Raw genomic sequence first — 22,984 nt, forward strand, 5'->3', positions numbered from 1 at the left:
AGTGCTTTGGTTCCTAGCAGCTATAGAAACATTAGCTGGTGCCTACATCCAAGGTTATACAACTTAATCCAGTTGCAACACTAAAAATCCAGTGTTAAACACAATGAAAATGTTCTGTCAAGACTTCCTTCTTGTATACAGACCTGTATTTATAACCTTATGTCCAGCTAAACACTCTTCAAAATCTGAGAACACTGGCAATTTGACAAATGGTTGGATTCCACTACCTTCCTCCCCACCTCCACTTTGATAATACATTGTATATTCAGTACAAACCATGGCATCATTGATCATCTCTGCTTTTTGTGGTCAGGTGGGAACCGCAGGAAACCATAAGTGATTACAGATTCTGATCTTACAAACCCCTTTGCACATAGAAATGTCCATTGTAATTTGGAGTTTTGTCCAGAGGATTGAGACTATTACTACACTGATTTGCTTTCAGATGAATGGGCTGGTGCCCTCATTTGAAAACTCCTGACTGGCGACATAAAACATAAAATGGAGAAGGCTAAGGCTCCCTTTGTACGTTATTGATGCTTTGCAGCATGTATGTTTGTAATGCAGCTTCAGAAAAATATTCGGTGTATTTACTGAAATAGCTACTCATAATAAAGCAACATTAAATGTCTAAAGGAATATTTGATCCTTGCTTTTTTTTTTTTTTTGATTTGGCTGGTCCTCAGACTGAAGTAATATGTGTGTTAAATTGTATTTAATTCCAAAATAGTACACCTCTACCCCGATATAACACGAATTCAGATATAACGCGGTAAAGCAGCACTCCGGGCGGGTGGGGCTGCGTGCTCTGGTGGATCAAAGCATGTTCAATATAACCTATAATGCAGTAAGATTTTTTTTTTGGCTCCCAAGGACAGCGTTCTATTGGGGTAGAGGTGTATAACCAATGTTTTAAGAGAGCCACTGAAGAAGCACATTTGTTCCTACCAAATCTGAAATACCTAACTCCTGCTTAGATGCTGAAGCAGTTACAAAAAAAAAAAAAAAATTTACAAAATAAAATTGAAAAACACTTGCCATTTAAAAACAAAAACAGAACTTTTTTTGTACTGTGAGCAAAGCAGTTCAATTTTTAATTACTCATGGGCTGAGAATGTGTTCTGAGAAAACAAGTTTTAAGAAGCCCCTTTAGCATCAATGCAATTATACTGTAATACACCAAAGCAAATCAGATGTTTGAGTAAAACTGGCATTGATATTTTTGTGATACTGAAATTTTTAAACTACCAGTAGGATTTATACAGAGTTCTTGTTTTTTAGATTCCTCATGGAGGTATAATCAAGTTCCTAGATCTTCATCAGTGGTACTCAGTTCTCTGGGAACTGAGCTAGTGAGAGAGAGGAGAGAGCTAGAAAGGAGAACAGATCCATCTGTTAGCAGTCTTGTGGATTATAGTCACAGGAGTGGTGACTTTACATCTTCAGCATGTATGTATTATGCAGCTGAAAGCTTGCAAATGCATAGGTTGTTTGCTTAACTTTTTGTTTGTTATTCCTTTAATGTTTCATGTCACATGTAAAATATAACAAATGTACTTTAATTCTTTATTAACTCAACTTAATTTAATTAACTCAACTGGTCAAACATGTAGATAAGAGTTTAACTTGCTGTCTAATTGCTGAACAGTTATCTCTGTCTAGATCCAGGTTTGAAAATGCCTTTTATGCATTTAACTGTAGATACAGCGGCAAACTATTTACACCAAGCTGCGGGGATCTGTTGAACGGAGCTCTGTGTTGAGTGAAACATTATATTGCCTTGATGTGAATTTTCAGCAAACCTCTCTGCTCCCTCAACTTCTCAGCCTATTTTCCAGTGAGAGATTTGTTTAACCTCTTAAGTGTTCCCCAGTGGATGGAGAATGAAGTATAAACTAGGTTATTTGACTAATAGATATCTATACACTGTGTCCCTCTTTCCTAACTTGTCTCTTGCCTGAGTGAATCAGCTCAGATATCTCACATGTAGACCATTTACCTACCAAGAGATTTCTGCCATGCATCTTTTAAAGAGTAGAATGTGTTGAGAAAACAAGTGCAGAACAAAAATTACAAGTGAGTAGCTGTTGGCGAGCAGAGTGCACATACAACCAGCTTGAGACACTTACTTATAACCTCAGAGGGCTTTATAAAAAACTTAACACAGACTAATACGACTTTGGGGTTCAAAGCAATCTTTGGATTTGAGTATTTAGTGAGTATTTTAACAGAACCACATAATCCTTATGCCAGGCTTTCTTCCTATTTAAGCTGTTTTGGCCTTTGTAGAGCTACCCTACCTATCCAAGGAAAGACTCCTCACATATCCTTCTCACACCCAGTACACCAGTGCTTTAATGGTGTCTTCATGTAAAACTCTGCAGAATCCCCATTCTTATGGGTATGGGAAAATAAAGGAAAAATATAGGCCCCGATTCTGCATTGTGATGTGGGTAGTCAGTCTGCTGTGCTTGCATGGAGACTCTTTCAAGTCAGTGGGACTTCCTGCATGTACAGATCACAATGCAAGATTGGGGTGCCTTAGTGCCTAAGGAAAGGATCTCTGTTTCCTTGCCAGTGGTAGCCTAGCATTAAATAGTGTAGAAACCTTGCTATGGCCCTAGTTGTGCAAGGAGAGCTATTCAGAAGGTTTCCTGCACCTGTGGAGAGCTATTTACTTCAAAGGGGTTCTGCCTGTGCAGTTCTCTTTCCAGTTTCAGGGCTTGTGTATCATGAGTTCAGAAATGTCATGTGATGCAGTGGATTATAATGCTATGCTATACAGGGAAACATTTGACTCCAGTTAATGAATTCAATTTTTAAAAAACAAGCAAAGCAGTCTGTTTCGTTACCTGGTTGCTTATCTGTTCCTCCTTTTTAAAAAAGATTCACTTTCTCCCAGCCTCCTTCTTTAGGGGAAAAAAAGGTTATCTTCAGCTATGGCTGCTGGTCTTTTGGGGCTCAGACATAAAACAGGAACCCTGGTTCAGCTGCTGTATTGTCGAAGGAGTTGCTCTGGGAGTTAAGTCCTTGTACTGGCTACATTCTGAAGACAAACTACAGGATCTAAAGAAATCATACATCCAAAGAAGCAGCAGATGGATAATTAAAAAAAAAAAAAAAAAAAAGTGGGGGAGGAGAGGGAGGGCAGCAAATTTGAGGACTCAAGAATAACATTTTAATTGGCTGGTTGGATCATATGGCTGTGTTAAGCCAATTGACATCTGGATAGCAAACTGAGCAACTGAGAGCAATAATACTAAATGATCAGTCATATGACTCTGTCTGAGCCAACTGGATGGTTGAGCCATTGAACAGTGTAATAGATTCTAAAGTGTCAGTTGTTCATGAAAGCCAATGTTAGTAATACACTTGTTAGTCAACAGTTACTCTTAGTATAACTAAATTTTTTACTGAGGGATTATTGAAATTATGGGTTTTTTTTTTTTTTTTTTTACTGTATTGGAGTTATTTGAGCACTTAGATGTTAAACAAGATGCTTTTTCTTTTCACTGCATCTGATTATCATTCCTATTGAAGTTGTAGGACATTTAAAGATCTCTAACTGAAGCAGCTACTACTAAACTTAATCAGTAGCGGCTACATAACCTTTGAGTAGTTTTTGAAATTACAGTTTCTGTTGTCTCTCGTTTTCAGGTATAGCTGGGATTAAGTATTCCACAAAGCTGTTAAACTCCTTTTTTTAAATACTGTAACTATATCAGAATGCCTTTATTTTGGGAGAGGAGGAAATATGCTTTATCTATAAATTTTGCATTCTCAACATATTTTAATGACTGTTATATTTGTCTCTGAAATTCTTAGACTGATCTGAATATTTACTTCAAAAGGCCCAAACTGGTTGGACATTGAAGAATAGGTATTAAATAGAATACTGTTTATATATGCAGTTTGCTATTAAATATAAGTATTGTGCTTACATAATGTCAGTTGACAGATATATTATTTTAATGTTCATTAAGTTGATCCCTCCATACGAGGAATGCTGAATCATAAGGTGGTAGTTTAAATAAAATACAGATAAGGATTGTGGGGTATGTGCATCTGCTATTGACTTAATGCACTGGTTTCAGTTTATCTGGAATCTACTTAATAATCTAATCCTGTTCACTAAGAGAACAATACTCAGTTTAGACTGTCTACAACCTATCTTGCCAACCTTTAAGGTCTTCAAAAATGAGTACAACATAACCCTAGACTCACTGTAATTCAGTTGGGTAACTTTTAAATGACTGTACATTTTGTGTCGCTTTCTCCAATTCTTCTATTGTAGATCTTCAGGATAGACCTGCCTCTTCATATGCACAAGGAGCAAGACCAAAAGATAATTCATTGAACACTTTGAGGCTGAATACATCCATGAACCGCCAGCTGCCTTCTGAACATGAGTCATCTTTATTTTCCGGAGTCTCCAGCAGGAGCTCTTCAAGATCTAACTATTCTACAAGGGAAGTGGAATCTTCCCAAAGGAATATACAGCCAGAGTTTACCCACATTGCCATTAGAGATGAAATTCCTTCCACAAGCAGCACTGAAAGGGTTGCGTCTCAAAGGTCACTGAGTGAGCCTCCAGCAGATACTGAAGGAAGGCGTACAACTAGACAATTACTATCTCGTTTAGCTTCTAGTATGTCATCTACATTTTTCTCACGGAGGTCTAGCCAAGACTCATTAAATGCAAGATCATCAGATTCTGAAGATTCATGTGTTGTCCCAAGAGTTCAAACTTCTACCCAATCTAGCACTAATACAACTGCACGTCCTGAAGTTCCAGGCATTCAGACACCTGAAGCTTCTCAGGGATTTAGCTTCCTTAGACGAAGATGGGGTTTATCAGGTGTTTCACAGAATCATAGTTCTGATTCAGATCCTGAAAGTTACAGACAAGAGTCTGAAAGTAGAAATACAGGATCCTGGTTATCATCATCTCTAAGAAATAGATGTACACCTCTGTTCTCCAGAAGAAGGCGAGAAGGAAGAGATGAATCTGCAAGAACCTCTACCTCTGACACACCTGCTAGATCACTACACCTCTTTAGGAGAAGAGAGTCTAGCGAAGAGACTTCACTAGAAGCACAGAGCAGCTCCCCTGGGGCTGCTGCCAACAGACCACCAACACCAGCAGTATCTAGCAGTCCTACAACTACTGCTTCCACACCAGATTCAGCTCACAGTAGAAGAAATTCTGGAATATCAGGAATTCTTCCTGGCTCTTTATTCCGGTTTGCAGTACCTCCAGCATTAGGGAGCAGCATATCTGACAATGTTATGATAACGGTAGATATTATTCCCTCAGGTTGGAATCAACCTGATGGAGAAGAAAATGACAAGTCTAAAGTATTACCTTCAAGAGATCCTGAAAAACTCCAGAAAATTAAAGAGAGGTAAATCAATATGATATTCCCAGTCAATAAAACATCTGAATGGGTTAATAGACTTAATGAGGACTTTTCTTTAAAGTTATTTAAAGGGGCCTCTTATTTTGAGATAGTTGCAGCTCAATTCTGTGGCACCTACAATGTCACTATTATCTTCAAACAAACTTGTTTTAAACTCCTTTTTCAGGTTTGAGAACTATTTGTCAAAGGGATTAAAGTTTGGAAAAAAAATGCCATCCACGTGTAACTTCCACCTCTATTTGAAAAAACTTCTTTCTTCCTACTCAGCCTCCTGTTAGAGGACACTGAAGAGGAGGAAGGTGACTTATGTAGAATCTGCCAGATGTCATCTGCATCTTCTACCAACCTCTTAATAGAGCCATGCAAATGCACTGGAAGTCTGCAATATGTTCATCAGGAATGCATGAAAAAATGGCTGCAGTCCAAGATTAATTCTGGTAAGGTAGACCTTTTTTAGAACAAGGTCTTTTCCAGATTAAATGAAAGGTGTGTTGTTGGAATGACTAACTATTGCAGTAAAAATCCTACAATCTTGGAAGGTCATTTGATTTGTTAAATGTGCAAAACAGTTGGATACAAACCAAGAGAAGCATGAAAATTCTGAAAGGTATACCTGGCAATCCTAGTTTGTCTTTATACATGTAATTTTCAAAGTATCCCAAAATGCTTGGGGATTTCTGATTCAGTTTCTGGTGTTGCTGGGATTTACTAGTAAGATGGTATAAATACTCTGTGTATTTTTTTATTTGTTAAAATACCTTACATTTTGATCATTTCTTCAGTAGTATATATACTAAGTTGGGGGGAGAGGTAGATATGCTGGAGGGTAGGGATAGGGTCCGGAGTGACCTAGACAAATTGGAGGATTGGGCCAGAAGAAATCTGAGGTTCAACAAGGGCAAGTGCAGAGTCCTGCACTTAGGACGGAAGAATCCCATGCACTGCTACAGGCTGGGGACCGACTGGTTAAGTGGCAGTTCTATGGAAAAGGACCTCGGGATTACAGTGGATGAGAAGCTGGATATGAGTCAACAGTGTGCTGTTGTTGCCAAGAAGGCTAATGGCATATTGAGCTGCATTAGTAGGAGCATTGCCAGCAGATCAAGGAAAATTATTATTCCCCTCTATTCAGCACTGGTGAGGCCACATCTGGAGTACTGTGTCCAGTTTTGGCCCCCACACTACAGAAAAGATGTGGAAAAATTGGAGAGAGTCCAGTGGAGGGCAACGAAAATGATAGGGCTGGGGCACATGATTTCTGAGGAGAGGCTGAGGGAACTGGGCTTATTTAGTCTGCAGAAGAGAAGAGTGAGGGGAGGATTTGATAGCAGCCTTCAACTAACTATCTGAAGGGGATTCCACAGAGGTTGGGGCTAGGCTGTTCTCAGTGGTGGCAAATGACAGAACACGGAGCAATGGTGTCAAGTTGCAGTGAGGTTGGATATTAGGAAACACTATTTCACTAGGAGGGTGGTGAAGCATTGGAATAGGTTACCTAGGGAGGTGGTGGAATCTCTATCCTTAGAGGTTTTAAAGGCCCAGCTTGACAAAACCTTAGCTAGGATGATTTAGTTGGGGTTGGTTCTGCTTTGAGCAGGGGGTTGAACTATATGACCTCCTGGGTCTCTTCCAACCCTAATCTATGATTCTATAACTTTTTAATTATAATGACTTTATAACAAGGCACAGTATGGCAGAGTTATAAGTATTGTGGTACCTTAGCATTCCTTAGTGGTATCAAATCTGCTCAAATGAATGCCTTGTTTTAAGGAATACTAACATTATTCATAATAGCCATAGTTTTAAACTAGTTGTTTAGCTGCAAAGTGCATGTCCACGTCTTTAAAAGCTGGTATTGCAGTCCAAAAAATCTCTGTTCATTAAAAAACTTCAGCACTTAACAATTTTATGCTGCTTTTAGGTATTGGCCTATATATGTGGATGGCATTGAGATTAAAAGTGGTTTTGGGGTTTTGCTGAACTGTCATAGAGGCGCATAAGATATAAAACAAGTAAACTTTGACAAAAAAGTCTATTGTTAAATCATAACCCTGTAACAGATGTTCCCTACAGTGACTTCAACACTATTGCTGTCATACTGCCTTTTTGTTTAATCTTGCTATGTAAAATAAAATTGAGTCAATCACTTAGACCATAACATCTAGCCTTGAATATATGATCTGACTTTCTTGTTTTGTCTCCATCAGGTTCTTCTTTGGAAGCAGTAACTACCTGTGAGCTGTGTAAAGAGAAGTTGCATCTTAATCTTGAGGATTTTGATATTCATGAACTCTATAGGGCACATGCAAATGAACAAGTTAGTATATTTTGCCTAATTTGGTAAGTGTCAGTCTAGTGCTGGAAGTTTGGTTTTTTGGTTTTTTGGTTTGTTTTTGGGGTTTTTTTTAAAAAGAGAAATTGGTCAGATACCATGTACATAATATAAATGTTTTTAGGCCATATTCTGTCCCCTGTCTAAGTGGAGCAAAAGAAATGAGAATTGGCTGCAGATTCTCTACATAGTCCCTAGTAGGTGTAGATCTGATATTATCTCTCTCCACCTTGTAGTCTGTCTGTTTTTAGCAGTTACTCTACTTGATGTCTCTGAAATAAGATTATATGAACCTAGAAATACTGGTACGAACCTAGGATCATATTCCAGATGGATTCAAGGTGGTAGTCTAGCTTTCTGCATACTTAAATGTCCACATTGCAGGTGTGATAAAAACTCCTTACAACTCCACAATCTCTTCTAATTAGACTGGTAGACAGACTGAAAAATTTCCCCCTAAAATTTGCTATCCTGCTGCTTGCCCCACCTAGACAAAAACAAAAATGAGGTCCTGAAACAGTCACTCACTGCTTAAGATATCAGCTTACTTAAAAAGAAACACTATCTTCCTTTTTTTCAGTTGTTTCTAATACACTTTTTGAGTGCATATAGTGTATTTTTCGACTACTAGACACGTATGTATCCTATAGATGGCTACTGAGAGAGTACAAAATGTTGTTCAGAGGTTTTTCCTATGCTTTTAGCTTGGTACTTTACCTTTATGAATACAGTACAACCTCAGTTATGTGAATAATATTAAGTTCAAATACATTTAAATTTCCAATCTGGAAATTTCAGTTAATTGTTAAATAAGGAGGACATGACCCAATTTATTCATAACAAGGAAGTTGAAAGCTAAGGTTTGCATTATGTGTACTCTGAATCAGTTCTCAACCTAGGCACCTATGTGGGTGTCCAAGACGGAAAAAACACAATTAATCTTTTAACGATAAGAATCCAGTCACTTGGGGCCAGATTGTGAACGTACTACTTGCATTGGTTAGCAGATACTCACAGAACTAGTATAATTGAAATCAATGGGACTACACCTGGAGTAATTGCTCACTGGTGGGAGTATGGGATTTGCAATTCGTTCCTAAGGAACTGACTCTTAGTTTAAAAAAAAATAAAATAAAAATTGCAACACTATTGTATGCAGTGTAGTTATAGTCTTGTCAGTCCCAGGAGATTAGAGAGACAAAGTAGGTGAAACAGTATCTTTTATTGGACCAACTTCTGTTGGTGAGAGAGAGACAGCTTTCAAGCTTGTCTTTCTCACCAACAGAAGTTGGGCCAGTAATTGCTACACTAGTCATTTCAAGTTCTTTTGTATTACCCTACTTTAAAGCTTTATTTTCTCTGCCATTAATCATTAACTATTGAAAGTTAGTTTCCTTTCCTCCTCCTCCTCCTCTCTCTCTCTCTCTCTCTCTCTCTCTCTCCCTCCGCCCCCCCCTTTTACTGGATGAAGTTGCATACATTTTTCCTGTTATCTTTCAGTGGCTCTCTCCAGTTGAGAGGAGAGAGGTTAGAGGGCATTTTGCTTTCTGCTGTTCAGCATTGAAATGAGCTAATAGTTTTGGGATCTATGAAAAAGACTGCTTAGCCATAAAAAGTCCTGATCATCAAATCTTGGCTCATGGACTACTCCCATTGACTTCAGTGGAAGTTCTTGTGGGAGTAAAATCTATTTTCATGAATAAGAGTCTTGATCAGGCCTAATCAGTTTTAGTTATGATTTCATAACTACTTGAAGCACTAAGATCAGAAATGTAGTAGGAGATATTTTAAAGCCTCTGCATCTATTATCCTCCCTCAGCATACTACCATTGAAACTTGGCACTGGTATGCTTTTCATTGTTGAATTTTTCTCCTATCCCCTTCAAGGCAGACTATGAATTTATCAGCTCTGGTCTCTACCTTGTAGTGTTGTTACACTTGTGTGAACAACGCTTTTCTGATATGCTGGGAACTGCAAGTGAGGCCAGCACACGTGTCAGGGTGAGTGTCTCATTTTGTGGGAAGCCTTGCTTGTGTAAACATTCAGGTTGTTTGGTGAGTTTTTACCTTGCTATGCTCATACACTTACAGCTCATTTCCTGTGTGCTTTATTTTGTAATCTCTAAAATGTGGTTGTACAGTCCAGCATAATGAGGCCATGATTTTAATTGGGGCTTCTAGGTGCTACCGTAGTAGAAGTAGTAATGATAAAATCATGGTTCCTGTCTTCGTGGGAATTGCATCATGCACTATTCAAATAAAAGTGTATTTTGCTGACAAGACTATTAGTGGTTAAAATAAACAGGGCATTGAATATTTGGGGGGTCTGCTATGATAATGAAAACAGATGTGTTCAAAATGTAATTTCACAGAAGTCTGAGAGGAGCGAATCTTAAGTTGAAAAACTCTGATTACAAAATCTACAGTTGTGCAAGATGTACAATTCCAAATATCAAAATCACAGATGTATTCAACCAGTCTTAAAGATATCACAGTACACTAATATGCTAGTAACCCTTTATTACACTACTAGGGCCTGAACTTGTAAACACCCATTTGCAGGATTTGGCCCTTAGTTTGCACTTCTGTATTACATTGTAGCTTGGCAATTTAGAGTGCAATTCAAGAAATAACTAGAGGAAACTCTTCCTAGTCATATGGTTGGATATTTATCCTTAAATTGGCGCTTATTTAGGAGTGTAATAATCTATGTACTAGTAATTCAGTATCATTGGAAATCTTTCTTTGACCAAAATCTGATGTAGCAACCTAGTTATATAGCTAGAAGCTCTTTGGTATCCTATAATGGAAAAAAGCTCTTTAGCTATTGAAAAGCTAGTCCTTTTAACAAGAAGAAAAACTGCAGAAAGTGTGAACTTATTCCATGAAACCTTCGAATTATCAACACATGGCCATGTCTATTTTGTTTTGTACCAGATAGTATGCCTAGACTTTAAACATTTGGGGTAGGGAATTGGACCCTAATCTCCTACTGTGCAGGGTCATGTACATTTATGGTGCTACACGTATAAAATATATTCTTATCACTACAACTTACAATTTATGGTGTATTGAATGTGGTTCTGAAGGCAGCTATAACTAATAATTAAATTTTAATTGCTAAAAATCTAGGTTAAGAATTTCAGCGATGCCATGGGATTTGTATATCCCATTTTCATGAAAGCTAATGGAAAACTGGGCACCCAACTGTCTGAGTTCTGAAAATCTCCACCCTAATCTTTTAAAGCATTAAAGTTGTAATTAGTGACTTATTTTATTATATTTTTAAGCCTTCTATTTACTATAATTTGCATAGGTTCCTTAGTGTAGATTCTGACCATCATTAGTCAAGTGGGTTCTACTTCCCCATAAAATCCCACTATATTCAGATTAATGTAGATGAAACGAGTTCACATAATCAAGTCATTACTCATTAGATCAATTTATATACCAAGTTAATTTGGTTTTTATATATATTATATATATAATATTACAAAATGTCATTATATAAATGACATTTTGTAACACTAGGAACGAAAAGGCTTTTATTAAAGTTTTTCCCATTTCCATAACTGACTGACTGTATCCGACTACTGTGTAATACCAATTGGAAGCGTGAATCTCCACTGTGTCAGAAAGAATCCTGACAGTGAAGTCAAGGGTGTCATGTTCATGCTCTATATTCTGCAAAACATGTCTAATTTAAGAGTCAAATATACAATGTGCCTTATCTTTTTAAACTTTTAAACTTTGTACTGATGATTTATGCTGATAAGGGCATTGGGTGATTGTCCCTTGGGAATGGCTTTGGGATAAAAGCATAAAATGCATCGTGTTTTTTTTTTTTTTAAAGAAATCAAACCTCTGTGCTAACTTGTTGCAAGTTTCTGCAGATTATTTTGCAACATTTAAATTACTTTCTCTTTGCCTTGTTTCTAGTTTATTAACCTTGCAAGAACTCTTCAGGCACATATGGAAGATATTGAAAGTAGGTGGTTTTTCCCTCACAGATTCGTTCAGTTTCACTTCAGGTTAAGCCAACATAAGGAAACTAAACTGAAAATCCTGCTTGCTATAGTACCAAACATAAATGCTGAAGCTGGCTTGTGAGTTTATACAGCAGTGGCTATTTTATCATGTAACACTGGAAGGGTGGTGCAGGTGAATTGGCATCTAGATCAAGGGCTCAAATTAGCTTTCCTAAATGTTTATAGTCTGTTGGGGAGTGGATTTATTTTTTGAGACCAGTAGGACAGTCCTCTGTAATTGAAGCCTGTGCATAACAGTACCAGGATTCTTTAATTATTCAGATGAACTTGTCTCCATTTATTGGAGTAATTAGTTTCCAAATTGTAGTTTGTGGTCACTTGGTGATGACCTGCAGCCTGTTACCTTTTTAGAGGGGTTTTATTAGGGGAAGGCAGCTTAAATTGCAGTTGAGACCACTTAGGTGATGCACATCCCTCCCTCTCTGGCTCCCCCAACCTGAACCATTTTGGCTATTCCTTTGTTTGTCAGCACCTGCTTTTGTGATACACACAGGCCAGTTGCAAGACCTCTAGCAGAGTGAAAGTATAGCAACTGGGTAAACTTTTCACTACCTAGTTCCTGTGCCCTGGGCTACACTGGCAGAAACCCGCATAGCCTAGTCCTTAAACTTGCATGGATCTAAGTGTTGTGTTTTGCTTGTTGCTACGTGTAGACATTAGAAAGATATTGATGACTACTTTGATTTGTCAACCTGGATGTACGGATGACTCTTTATAGAAAAATGGAATACAGGTCATAAGGTCTGAAAATGATTTCCATCCAGGAGATGAAGTGTCCAGAGTACTATAAAGATAATTCTTTGCTTGTGCTGCAGGAAACAAATTCTGTTTTAGTTTCATGGGCCTGAATATATGACTTCATATGGTAATGATCTAGTTGTTAGCTAGCTAATATTTTTCCAAAACCAAGGTGACCAGAAGTTTTTTATAAAATAACTTATTCCTCATGTAGGTAGTTGTTCCTTTTATAGAACAAACAAATTCTGGAATGAGCCTTGTTTCACCTTGAGTTTGATCTGCAGAGAATTTGACAGGTGATCTATCAATTGGCATAAACACTGAGTTTGGGAGTCTGAAATTGTAAAAACTGTGGTGAGGGAGAACATATTTAATGCACAAACTAATTTAGTTTTTGAGGGGAAGGGGAGAATTGAGGCCAGCCTTCCCTTTTAACTTACACTTAGGCTTGGCACAATTGAATTTAAATTGGTAGTCATCAGTAAATGTTGATTTTTTTACCTGACACAGAAATCAATGGAAAAAAATGTCCAATAATAGCAGTCTGAGCGTAGCTTTCCCTACACCTTGCACCCATAGGGATGTGGTATTATTGGTGTGCAGAAAGCCCTCTGCAGCCTGTAGGGTGGCCCTGTTCACTCACTCACTTTCTGGGCGTGTGAGAGCTGTCCCGAGAAAGAAGGTGTTTAGCAGTGGGTGACCTCCCCCACTCTTGAGGGGCTTGTCTTCCTCCCTGTAGTCCTGGCCAGAAATGTCTGCTCATTCCCACCAGCACCACAGCCTTCCCTGCACCCTCCACTTCCAGGGATCCAGTTTCCCCAACAATGCAGGGAATCATCTATAGCCCTGCTGTGAAAACTATATTAAATTGGTAAAATCGGGGGAGGGAAGGTTAAAAATAAATACTGATTGATTGAATTTACAACCCCCCCAAAAAATTGAATTCTGCCACAGCTACTTATATTGCAGCTATTCATGAACAAGTTGTTCTTGAACGCAAGTAGGTTTATCCAAGATGGTTCAAAAGTAATTACACTGACAGTTTTCCATATAGATGATCCTAAGCTATCTCCCACTTTAGTGCTGTGTTAAGACATACTTGCTGAAATTCTTTTTTCATACTAAACAGTTCAGGGCACTAAACAGTAACAACTGCATTGCTCACCCAAAAGGCAGTTGCACTTCTGTGATGGTGGAAGTGATTCCTGTGTGTACACAAACATCTTAGAGCATGTCAGGATGTGTGTTGCATATATGTACATCACAATTTTTTCCACAGCCTGCAAATGTGTATTCTTTCCTGTTTCCCTCTCATGCAGTTCTATATAAATTTTTACCACCATTTTCTATAGCACATAGTACTAGAGAATCTCTGAAAATTGTTACTTCGAAGCAAAAATAAGTGACACAGTATGGCTGACAGCTTCGTAAAACTTAATTTTCTAAAGTATCCTCTGTTTGGGATAATGAATCTTTAGATATTTTAGAAATACCTGAACATACTCTGTTCGACTTTTTCTACCCCATAACCACCACTGTTAGTGTTTCCCTGCCATAGCTACTGATATTAGTCACCATAAAGAAGGGCCAGTTTGTACTTGGGCATAAGCAGGTGCAGGTGTTTAGGTGTGTTTTTTTTTTAATTATTATTTAAGCCAATGGCAGCTGCATGTAATATTGGGGATAAATTTTTCTAAGAGCCTGCATTCTACTTGGAAAATCTTGCATTTTAACATAGGTTTGAATGGTCTGATTCTTGTGATAGAAAATTCTGAATTTTGGTATTATAAATTAAAAAAATCTCTTCTACTCACATTTAAACTAAAAACCACTTTAATTCTACATTTTACAGACCTTTAAGAAGGCTTTTGATTGTACTATATTCTTCCAACAGCTTCAGAGGATGATTCTGAAGATAGTGATGCTGGCAGAAGTTTTGACACTGCTTAATGCTGCAAGAGCCAAACAGAAGTGCTGCAAAGATGCTGAACTGAGTACCATCAATATGCATTTATTTTTTGCTCTTTAGTAGAAAGCGCATTGAATATTACTATAGTTTTTAAAGCATTACTGAACTCAATCTATTGCTGCATACCAGAACACAAACAGTGAATTTGAAAAGTATTCAGCAAGGTGTGCAAGAGTTAGATATACAACGCTGTATCCCCTTTGAGATGGGATGTTATGCCTCATTTTGAAAAAGTAGATTTTAAATATTTAAGGAAGTCCTATCTCCCTTTATATTAACTTCTTACTATAGTCAGTTAGATTGCTGGATTGGTCTATCAAGTTTTTCTCCTATACTGGTAATTGTGTGTTTTTTGGGTGGCAGGACCCATGTACTTATAGCATAAATTTTCCTTTTAAAAATGCTTATGTTGTAGTTTCTTATAATCACTTGCTTCCAGTGTTAACATAGGATGAATGGGTACTGTAAAACTACAGTATTCGGTTTCCACATTTTATTTGAAGAGTGTTTAAACTCTCAGCAATAAGAACGTGCAAGGGGCTTCTACTATTAAAGTGATAATGATAGCTTTTTTATGTACTGATTTGGAAATTTGAGATTATATTTGATATTATGTGGATATTCCATTAAGGAAGTATTGCAGCTGTAAACTCTTGCATTTTGGCATTCCTGGCAGAAATGCAACTTGATAGGATTTAAAATCTTAATTGACCCGTTTAGCTTAAAAACCTTTTTTAGATCCCACATTCACTGTTAAAGCACTGGTTATATCAATGTGTTTTCTAGTGTTGTCACTTCTTTATAAATAAAGATGATGCATAGAACTGCGCTGGAATGTTCCTTTTTTAAACATGGGTAACTGTAGAGCTGTCTTCCTAAATTTAACATGGTAGCAAGATGTACACATCTCACCTTGTAAGTCTGGTAACATATATACTGTCTTAATGTTCTCTGTAACCTGGGGAACAATTTACTGGTATAAAAACTAATACCACTCTGGGAATACCAACTTGGAAGAAGTAAGGTTGAATATACATTCTTGTGATCTACAGAAAAGAGCCTTTTTCTGTAAACACTTAAAATTATCTAGGTTCAGATCTCTACCTATCCTTTTTACACCTGCGTTTTTGGTTAGACATCTGTCAAGAAGTAGATTACTATTGACTATAACTTTTTCAAGGGGAACAGATACATAAAATGGTACAAGGAGAGTCCCTCTGTTCTATACCATTATAAGTAGAATTCTTCCTTCAAGCTCAATTTGTGTAATATGCATAAGTACTTTAGAATCTACCAATTCCGAGATTAAGAGCTGCCCTGTTGGATTATCTAGGAAATCCACTACCAACACAGGCCAGTTCTTGACCGTATATACTTGAAACAAGTTTTAAGTGACTAGTAACATGGCTTCTACTACTTCCTGCCATCGAGGAGGTGTGGCCAGTCAAGACTCTGCTACTAGGCCTAAGCAACCTTTTGCTGGGCCCAGGACAAATTTGTAACACAAGGCGTCTATCCCATCCTATACAGACACACTAATGAAAGAAAAAATTAATTTTATTTTTGAAAGGGCACACACAGGCCTCATCACTTTACAACTTTAGTTTGGCCTCTTTATTGCAAAATCACAAGTGATCTCACAACATTTATTTTTTCTTGAGTTCACACTCAGTAGACAAAACAGCAAGGTGACTTAAGTGTTCCTGTGCCATAGTAAATAATCTACAGTTTCTGATGAGTGCTAGCTTGCTGAAACTTTTTTCAGCTTCTGCCAATCCACCGGCAGTGTGCAAAAAATTCTTAAAGCTACGTACACTTCACTAAAAATTAGTTGTAAATCTCATTAATAAGATAACTAATGGCAGTTCAAGGTCCTCCCAAAAGTAGACTCAAGCCAGTCTCAAAGTGTTGTTGTTTGTACCCCCCCACCAAAAAAAATCTTGCATTTAAGGAAAACTATGGCCAACATCTTTTGGTATTGACTTCCCTAGCTTCTGAATTTTGAAGAAATGTAGTACACCAAATACAATTTTTTTTTGATTAACAATCTAATGTTTTTTAGCCACAATCCTGAATCTTAAAACCAAAAAAAAACACCCCAACACACATCACTAAGTAATGCAGCACTACTTTCTCCTACTTTTTGAAAACCTGAGTCTGATGGTAATATTACATGATTACCTTTGGAAGTCATGAGATTGGAATCGCCACAACACTGCTGTTTTTTTTCATCCGGTTTCCCAGTTTGTGCATTGCTTGAACTAGGCTGTTGAGAGGCCTTGTCTGACTAGAAAAATTAGATCACGGATTGACATCTTTCAGCTTCTTTTCTTTACCTTTCTTTAAGCTCTGAAGTTTCTGGCTGCCTGATTTGTATTTATAGCCAGACATGGCACACATTAATACACCGTGCCAATGCCCTTTATGCAGCTTGAAGTACTGTTGTGTCTCAACCCTTCTCGGCACCCTGGAGGACCAACTCACTGTTCAGAATGTTGCTTCTGTTCAAACACTGCATCTGATTGGCTCAGTTAGATTGCAAGATCTAGATGCTGCATAGATACACAGGTACAAACATACTGAGATTATATAAATAAATGTTTAGTCAAACTCAAACATCTAAATTTTAGCCTGAATTTTTTTCTCGTGGTGATGGGCTTGTGGCCCTCTATCTGGGCTCCTTGGTAGATCAGGCCCCCGTAACGTATACCCATTTCACCTCACTTTACTTGGGGCCTTAACTGAATTAAAAAAATCTAGCTTCCGTTACCACTGACGTTTACACATATTTACATTTTGCAGTGCACTCTGAACTGACTATTTGCCTCTAGTGAGGTTTACTACTTAAGTTTGCATAAGTGAGCACAATTATTGCTGTCATGCCTGTGGGTATGTATATCTAAAAATAAAAAGCTAACCAGATTGCTAACTTGGGTTTAGATAGCAGTATAGACATGCCAGCTGAGCTTTTAATTCAAGTTAGCAGCTCAAATTCAACACCACACATCTATAGGCTTTAACAAGTTCCTAACCCAAGTTAATAGCGTTATTGTCTCCATTACTGTTTTAACATGGGTTAGTGAACCTGAGTTAAGACTTTTTTTGAAAACGTGGACAGCACCCATCTATACTTCACAGGAATCTGAACCCTTAATACATTCCACCTAATCTGTTTGTCTATGGGGTCTGAGAATGACGTTTCTCTTTTTTAGTGACTTGACAATCAACAGACCTGGAGTGCTGCTGTCTGTGTAGCTGAGAATGCTGCCAAGGAGGGGTCACTCGATCCACAGCTTCTGTATGTAAACCAGAAAGCACTATAGCTTTGCTACAACATTTTGGCCATGACTGTAAACTTAGATCTAGGGTGTCTCAACTCTGCACCAGAGTGCAAGAGTAGCTTATACTGCTGTAAATTCAGAGAAGAGCTTCCATTCAATTACTTGGTGCACTCCTTGTTCATGATTAGTATCTTTAACACTAGGGTTAGGTGCTATCATAGAATATCAGGGTTGGAAGGCACCTCAGGAGGTCATCTAGTCCAACCCCCTGCTCAAAGCAGGACCAATCCCCAACTAAATCTAAATCTGTCCTTTTAAAAGCTAGACTCGGGCAAATTTGAATGGCACCTTGAGAATTTTCCCTGGTCCCTCTACAGGAATGAATACTGCTGAATACCTCAACAAACATTCTATTCAGCCCTTAGACAACATACACAGTAGTGCCACTCATCGGAATGTTTAAAAGAATCAACAAAACAGCATTGTGGGTGTGGGGGAAAACAGGGATGGTGGCACTGGCTGGAGCAATAGGCATGAAGCTTTCTAATGATTGAACCATTTAGATTCTGTAACAAGATTTAATGAGGAAGAGATATGAGACTGGCTATAGAAGCTGAGCTCAGAGCATCTAAGGAGGTGAGGGACTGCAAAAAAGGAAGACTACTACATTTCCTACTGTTCTCATTATTTTATATGTATAGAGAATAAAGTCAGCCTCCATTTCTTTGCCGTTCCAATACAGTTTCTGCTCCAGAAATACAAAGAGGTGTCCGGTGGCACCTTAAATACTAACTCATTTATTTGAGCATAAGCTTGTGTGGGTAAAAAACCCACTTCAAGCTTTACCCACAAAAGTTTATGCCCAAATAAATCTGTTAGCCTTTAAGGTGCCACCGGACTCCTCGTTGTTTTTGTGGATACAGACTAGCATGGCTACCCTTCTGATACTTGCTCAAGAAATGAAGATTTCATTCCATTAAGTTCTGAAGGAAGCATACAATATACATATAAATATGCTGTTCCTTATCATGCTATCATCATTTACTGACTTTTGGCTTGGTGTGTATCAAATCTACCTTCTCTGATACCAATTCCTTTGCTTCACAGAGATGTGGACCTCCCTTGAGAATCTTCACTCAAAGTTTTGGTCTTTTTGCAGTCTCACTGGGTAAAATGCAACATTTTAAAGCATAGAAAAGGAAATTTGTGGCAACAGAGTACACATGCACACAGCAATCTTTAAATTTAGTTTTATATATTAAAAGAGTTGCAAGTTAGCCAGATGAATTCTTGGCAAACAGTTTGCCCAGTAGTTTCCCCCTTAAAAAAAATAGGATGACTACATATTGCAGGGTATAGAAGGCTAATTTTGCAATCAAATAAGCATGGCTGTAATGATAGATGCTAAACCCTGATCTGTGGAGGCAGATCCCTGTTCCTGTGCAGAGGCCAAATTACTTCCATGCAACTTTAAGGGTCTGCCCATCTGCATCATATTGCACAACTGGGGCCAAGACTTGACCTCTTAATCCTGCAGCTACAATTAGCTGCAAATACAAAATGAGAGAGTTTTTGAACATTTGGACTCTAAGCCTAGCTTGAACTGGGCAATTAATTTGAGGCATTTCACCTTCCTCTTTTAAATTGTTTGCAGATAATTTGCTCAGTTTTGTCTGAAATTACTCATTTTGGGCAATAGCAATTTTTTTTTTTAATCCCAGTTTCATGAGTCTGAATGGTTTGAAGTTCAGACTGTTTTGACGACACAGATCACATGGCTCATTTCTGTGCATTGACTGGAAGTTCTTTGAATTAAGTTTCCAGTGCAAACACAAATTCAAATTTTCTTTCTATACTATTCATTTAAAAGTAGCTAGTCTCAAACTTTTATTTGCTATAATATTCAGAGGAATGAAAACCAGTCGTGAACACACATGAAACAAATTAATTTAAAACCCGTTATGGAAATCTTGCAGAATTTTTGAAATCTTAACATTTGTGGCATAATTAAATGCTTGCTCTTTTCAGAATGACACTTTACTGAGACAGACCAACTCATACTTTAAAATATTTCCAGGTGCACTAAAATACATTTGGAGAGAATTTTGAATATGAACTCTGACAGCCCAATGGGAAATACTTTTAGTCTGTCTTCTCTATCTGTGTCCTAACAAGTAGCACATTATTACATGAGTAAAGTTATGCATGTGCTTAAGTGGTTACAGGACTGAAGCCTAAATATGGGTAAGATGTCACTTTCTGGCATTTAAATAAAATTGTATAATTTTAAATTTTAAGCAGTATACTCATTTTCTTCATCTATTAGAACAGTTTCATCACTGTATGGCATTTCAGCTGTTGAACTGTGTGTTATACATAAAGCTCCAGAAGCAGAAGAAATATTTCTTTTGTACAGGAACCAAAATAATGCTGCAGAAACTGTCACAACTATGGTAAAAATTATGACCAAGGTGGTAGTCAAAGCAGTTTTATCTGAAACAAAAGAAGACAGTCTTTAAATGTCCATTCATACACCAGGTATCTATACTAAAGGAGATATAAACATTAAATGCACAGTTATCCAGTTTATTTTATAATTAATTGCATTCATATTGTTTGTTCAGTGGCAGCAAATGGAAACCTTGGGATTATTTGGCAAACATGCTAAACCATTAGCTCTTCCTTTCCTGTAATCTAGTCTGTCTTCATAGTTGACTTTTTTTGTCATTTAATTGCTTAGAAAAATTCCAATGGTTGGGACTTCTTTTCAAATCCCAGTTTCTCCTTTTCATTTTCCAGAATTCTTTAACCAAATAAATATTCTGACGTTAAAAAGGGATGAACTCCTCTAGGCATCGCACTTTACATATCACTAAAATATGAATTAACTTGATTTTGGCAGAAGTATTTTAAAGCTGTGCTTTTTTCCAAGGGATTAATCCCAAGAGTGGAGCAAACATAATGGAAGACCAAGTTACCATTTTTTCTCATCTCTCAGTGGAAAATTACGTGTGGAAATGGTACATTTACAGGTGTCAGGGAATCCAATTCAGAATGTGCTGCTGCTAGTGCTCACTGTAGGAAAACCTGCTCCTCGTGTACAATGTGGGGTTAAAAAAAAATTAAACTAGCACCCACTGATCCTATGCCTTTCTTGACAAACAAAGAATCTGCAGTAGTCAAGGAACGAGAATAGAACTTACCCCTAAGTGTCACAACTACTGTGAAAATACAAGAAAATATGGAGCTGTTGCATGCCTAAAGGTTATCATTCTTTCTTTTCATTCCCCCTATTGCCTACTCAGGGTTTCAGTGGCTCCAAGAGTCTACCACGGAAGGAATATCTGTACTAGCTCTGAATAGACCAGCTGACAAGGGGAATTTAGACGCATGATTACACAGATCCATATTAAGCCCTCACCTCAGTGTAAATCAAGAGTAACTCCACCCAGGTCAACGGTCAGTCACTCCAGATTTACAAAGGTGTAAGGAGAGGATATGGCTCAGATCAAAAGTCCCACACGAAAAGGCAGTGGTCACGTCCAGCGACAAAGGAACTAATGTCTAAACCCAGCCACGTGAATTCCATTCCCCACAGAAATAGCTACACAAAGCCTGATTATTAGAACTTGCCGCTGAGGAAGTGGGGGTGACTTCCATCACTTGGGCTCAGGAAAAACTAGTGCCTTTGAATATTTAAAAATTTAAACTAGTTCAGAAAGTTGTTTGTATCCGATTGCAGCCATGGTTTTGTTCAATTGAAATGAGCAGTGACCCAGACGTTTTTGAGCAAAACTACTCATTCAATAGAAAGGTTCTATTGGTTTCGGAGGAGAATATCCTGAATCAATCCAGATGCTTCAAAAATACTCCATTCAAGCTTATGTTAACCATTTAGTTCAGAACCTCCACTGATATCAGATGATTTCTATTCTGTATAAAGTGATAAGCTATTCAGATTTAAAAGGGAGAAAAAGTAGCTTATTTAAAAAATGTGAATTTCTATTAAAAACATTACATTTCTAGTTTTGATTAACTAATATGAACCTTATGCTATTTTGTTAAAATGGGACATTAACTGCCACCAGGTAAAAATGGGTTAACATTTGGCAGACAAGGAAACTTATATAGACATCAGGCAATTTATCTTTTAAGACAGTCACTTTCTCCATTTTCTTTAATTGTTTTACAGGCCTCTTAACTCAATATTGATCCGATTAGCAAATATTTCATTAACATGACTATAAAGAAAACTGAAAATGTCTTTTGAACAAAATGAACTCAGTGTCCTGGGGATTATGTGATAAAAGTAATGTTGATTCCTGACTTGAGGAGGTTACTATGAGCTCACATAGGGATGTCCTCTCTTGTATTGCACTACTGAAAATCTTACTTGGCTAAAATGGTAAAATAACTGAAGTTATGGAACTGATCAAGCAAAGTGACAGATATTTATAAACTGGTTCTGAATATGTATCTTTATGACTAGTTAAGTTACATACTAGTTACTCTTACACATAGTAGGGCTATCCCCAGCAAGGGACATCTGTTCCTGACCCTTAATTTAAGGCTTGTGTAAGTACACAAGATGCCATGTTGGGTTTCTAAAAATGCTTCCTGTTACAAAAATGGTTTCATCTCACACCTATTTGCGCCACACATGGATGAAGGATAATTTTGAAGTGTTTCTTTTTGAAATGTTGTTAACCTGTTGGGGGCCTATTCATAGTGGTGACACAACTATGTTGCTGAAGTCATTTTTATGACAGAGTTCAAAATGGATTGTGTTTGGAAACGGCTTTTAAAGTGCAGGGGGGGCCTGAAAAGCACTTTACTTATCAGTGTACATGTACAGCCAACAACCCTAGAGATTTGCTTCCCTCATCCTCTGGTCTGAAGACCATCCTTATGTTTTAAGCGGAGTAATTTTAGTATATTTTGAATTCTTGGATGATTTAGCAAATGGAGGAGGTAGGTAGAAACTAGGCAGAGGCCAGTGAGAGTTCTGTCTAGGAAGGGAGATGGATAAAGCTCCACTTGTTACTTTGAACAAACCCTTTAGGGGTTAGTCATAACAGTTGCAGGTTTGATAAAGAAAAAGGGAATTTCTATCAGTTTAGGGTTACCATATTTCAGGTTCCCAAAAAAGAGGACACTGTCAGAGGTGGGGAGGGGAGGGAGAGCTGGATGAGTAT

General features: G+C 37.7%; 2 protein-coding genes across 8 annotated transcripts in view; one reads left to right on the forward strand and one right to left on the reverse strand.

Annotated features, from left to right (window-relative positions):
- The window catches only part of MARCHF7 (membrane associated ring-CH-type finger 7), a 33,231-nt gene extending 18,607 nt beyond the window's left edge, over positions 1-14,624 (forward strand). For 3 of the 7 annotated variants that reach the window (XM_074967416.1, XM_074967415.1, XM_074967418.1), the window contains exons 5-11: positions 1,282-1,449; positions 4,295-5,405; positions 5,688-5,857; positions 7,628-7,737; positions 9,640-9,753; positions 11,692-11,740; positions 14,434-14,624. In XM_074967416.1, coding sequence (XP_074823517.1) covers positions 1,282-1,449; positions 4,295-5,405; positions 5,688-5,857; positions 7,628-7,737; positions 9,640-9,753; positions 11,692-11,740; positions 14,434-14,489 — 1,778 coding nt within the window. In that variant the 3' untranslated portion in view covers positions 14,490-14,624. Of the gene's footprint in view, positions 1-1,281; positions 1,450-4,294; positions 5,406-5,586; positions 5,858-7,627; positions 7,761-9,639; positions 9,754-11,691; positions 11,741-14,391 lie in introns of those variants that run through there. The other 4 variants (XR_012641431.1, XR_012641432.1, XM_074967417.1 and 1 more) reach the window with 4 other exon arrangements.
- CD302 (CD302 molecule) overlaps positions 14,363-22,984 on the reverse strand; it is a 41,750-nt gene continuing 33,128 nt past the window's right edge. Inside the window, exon 6 of the mRNA XM_074967420.1 lies at positions 14,363-20,282. Within this exon, the coding sequence (XP_074823521.1) occupies positions 20,083-20,282 (200 nt within the window). The 3' untranslated portion in view covers positions 14,363-20,082. The remainder of the gene's footprint in view (positions 20,283-22,984) is intronic.

The sequence above is a fragment of the Natator depressus genome, chromosome 11 (assembly GCF_965152275.1).
Source record: "Natator depressus isolate rNatDep1 chromosome 11, rNatDep2.hap1, whole genome shotgun sequence".
NCBI classification, from domain to species: Eukaryota; Metazoa; Chordata; order Testudines; family Cheloniidae; genus Natator; species Natator depressus.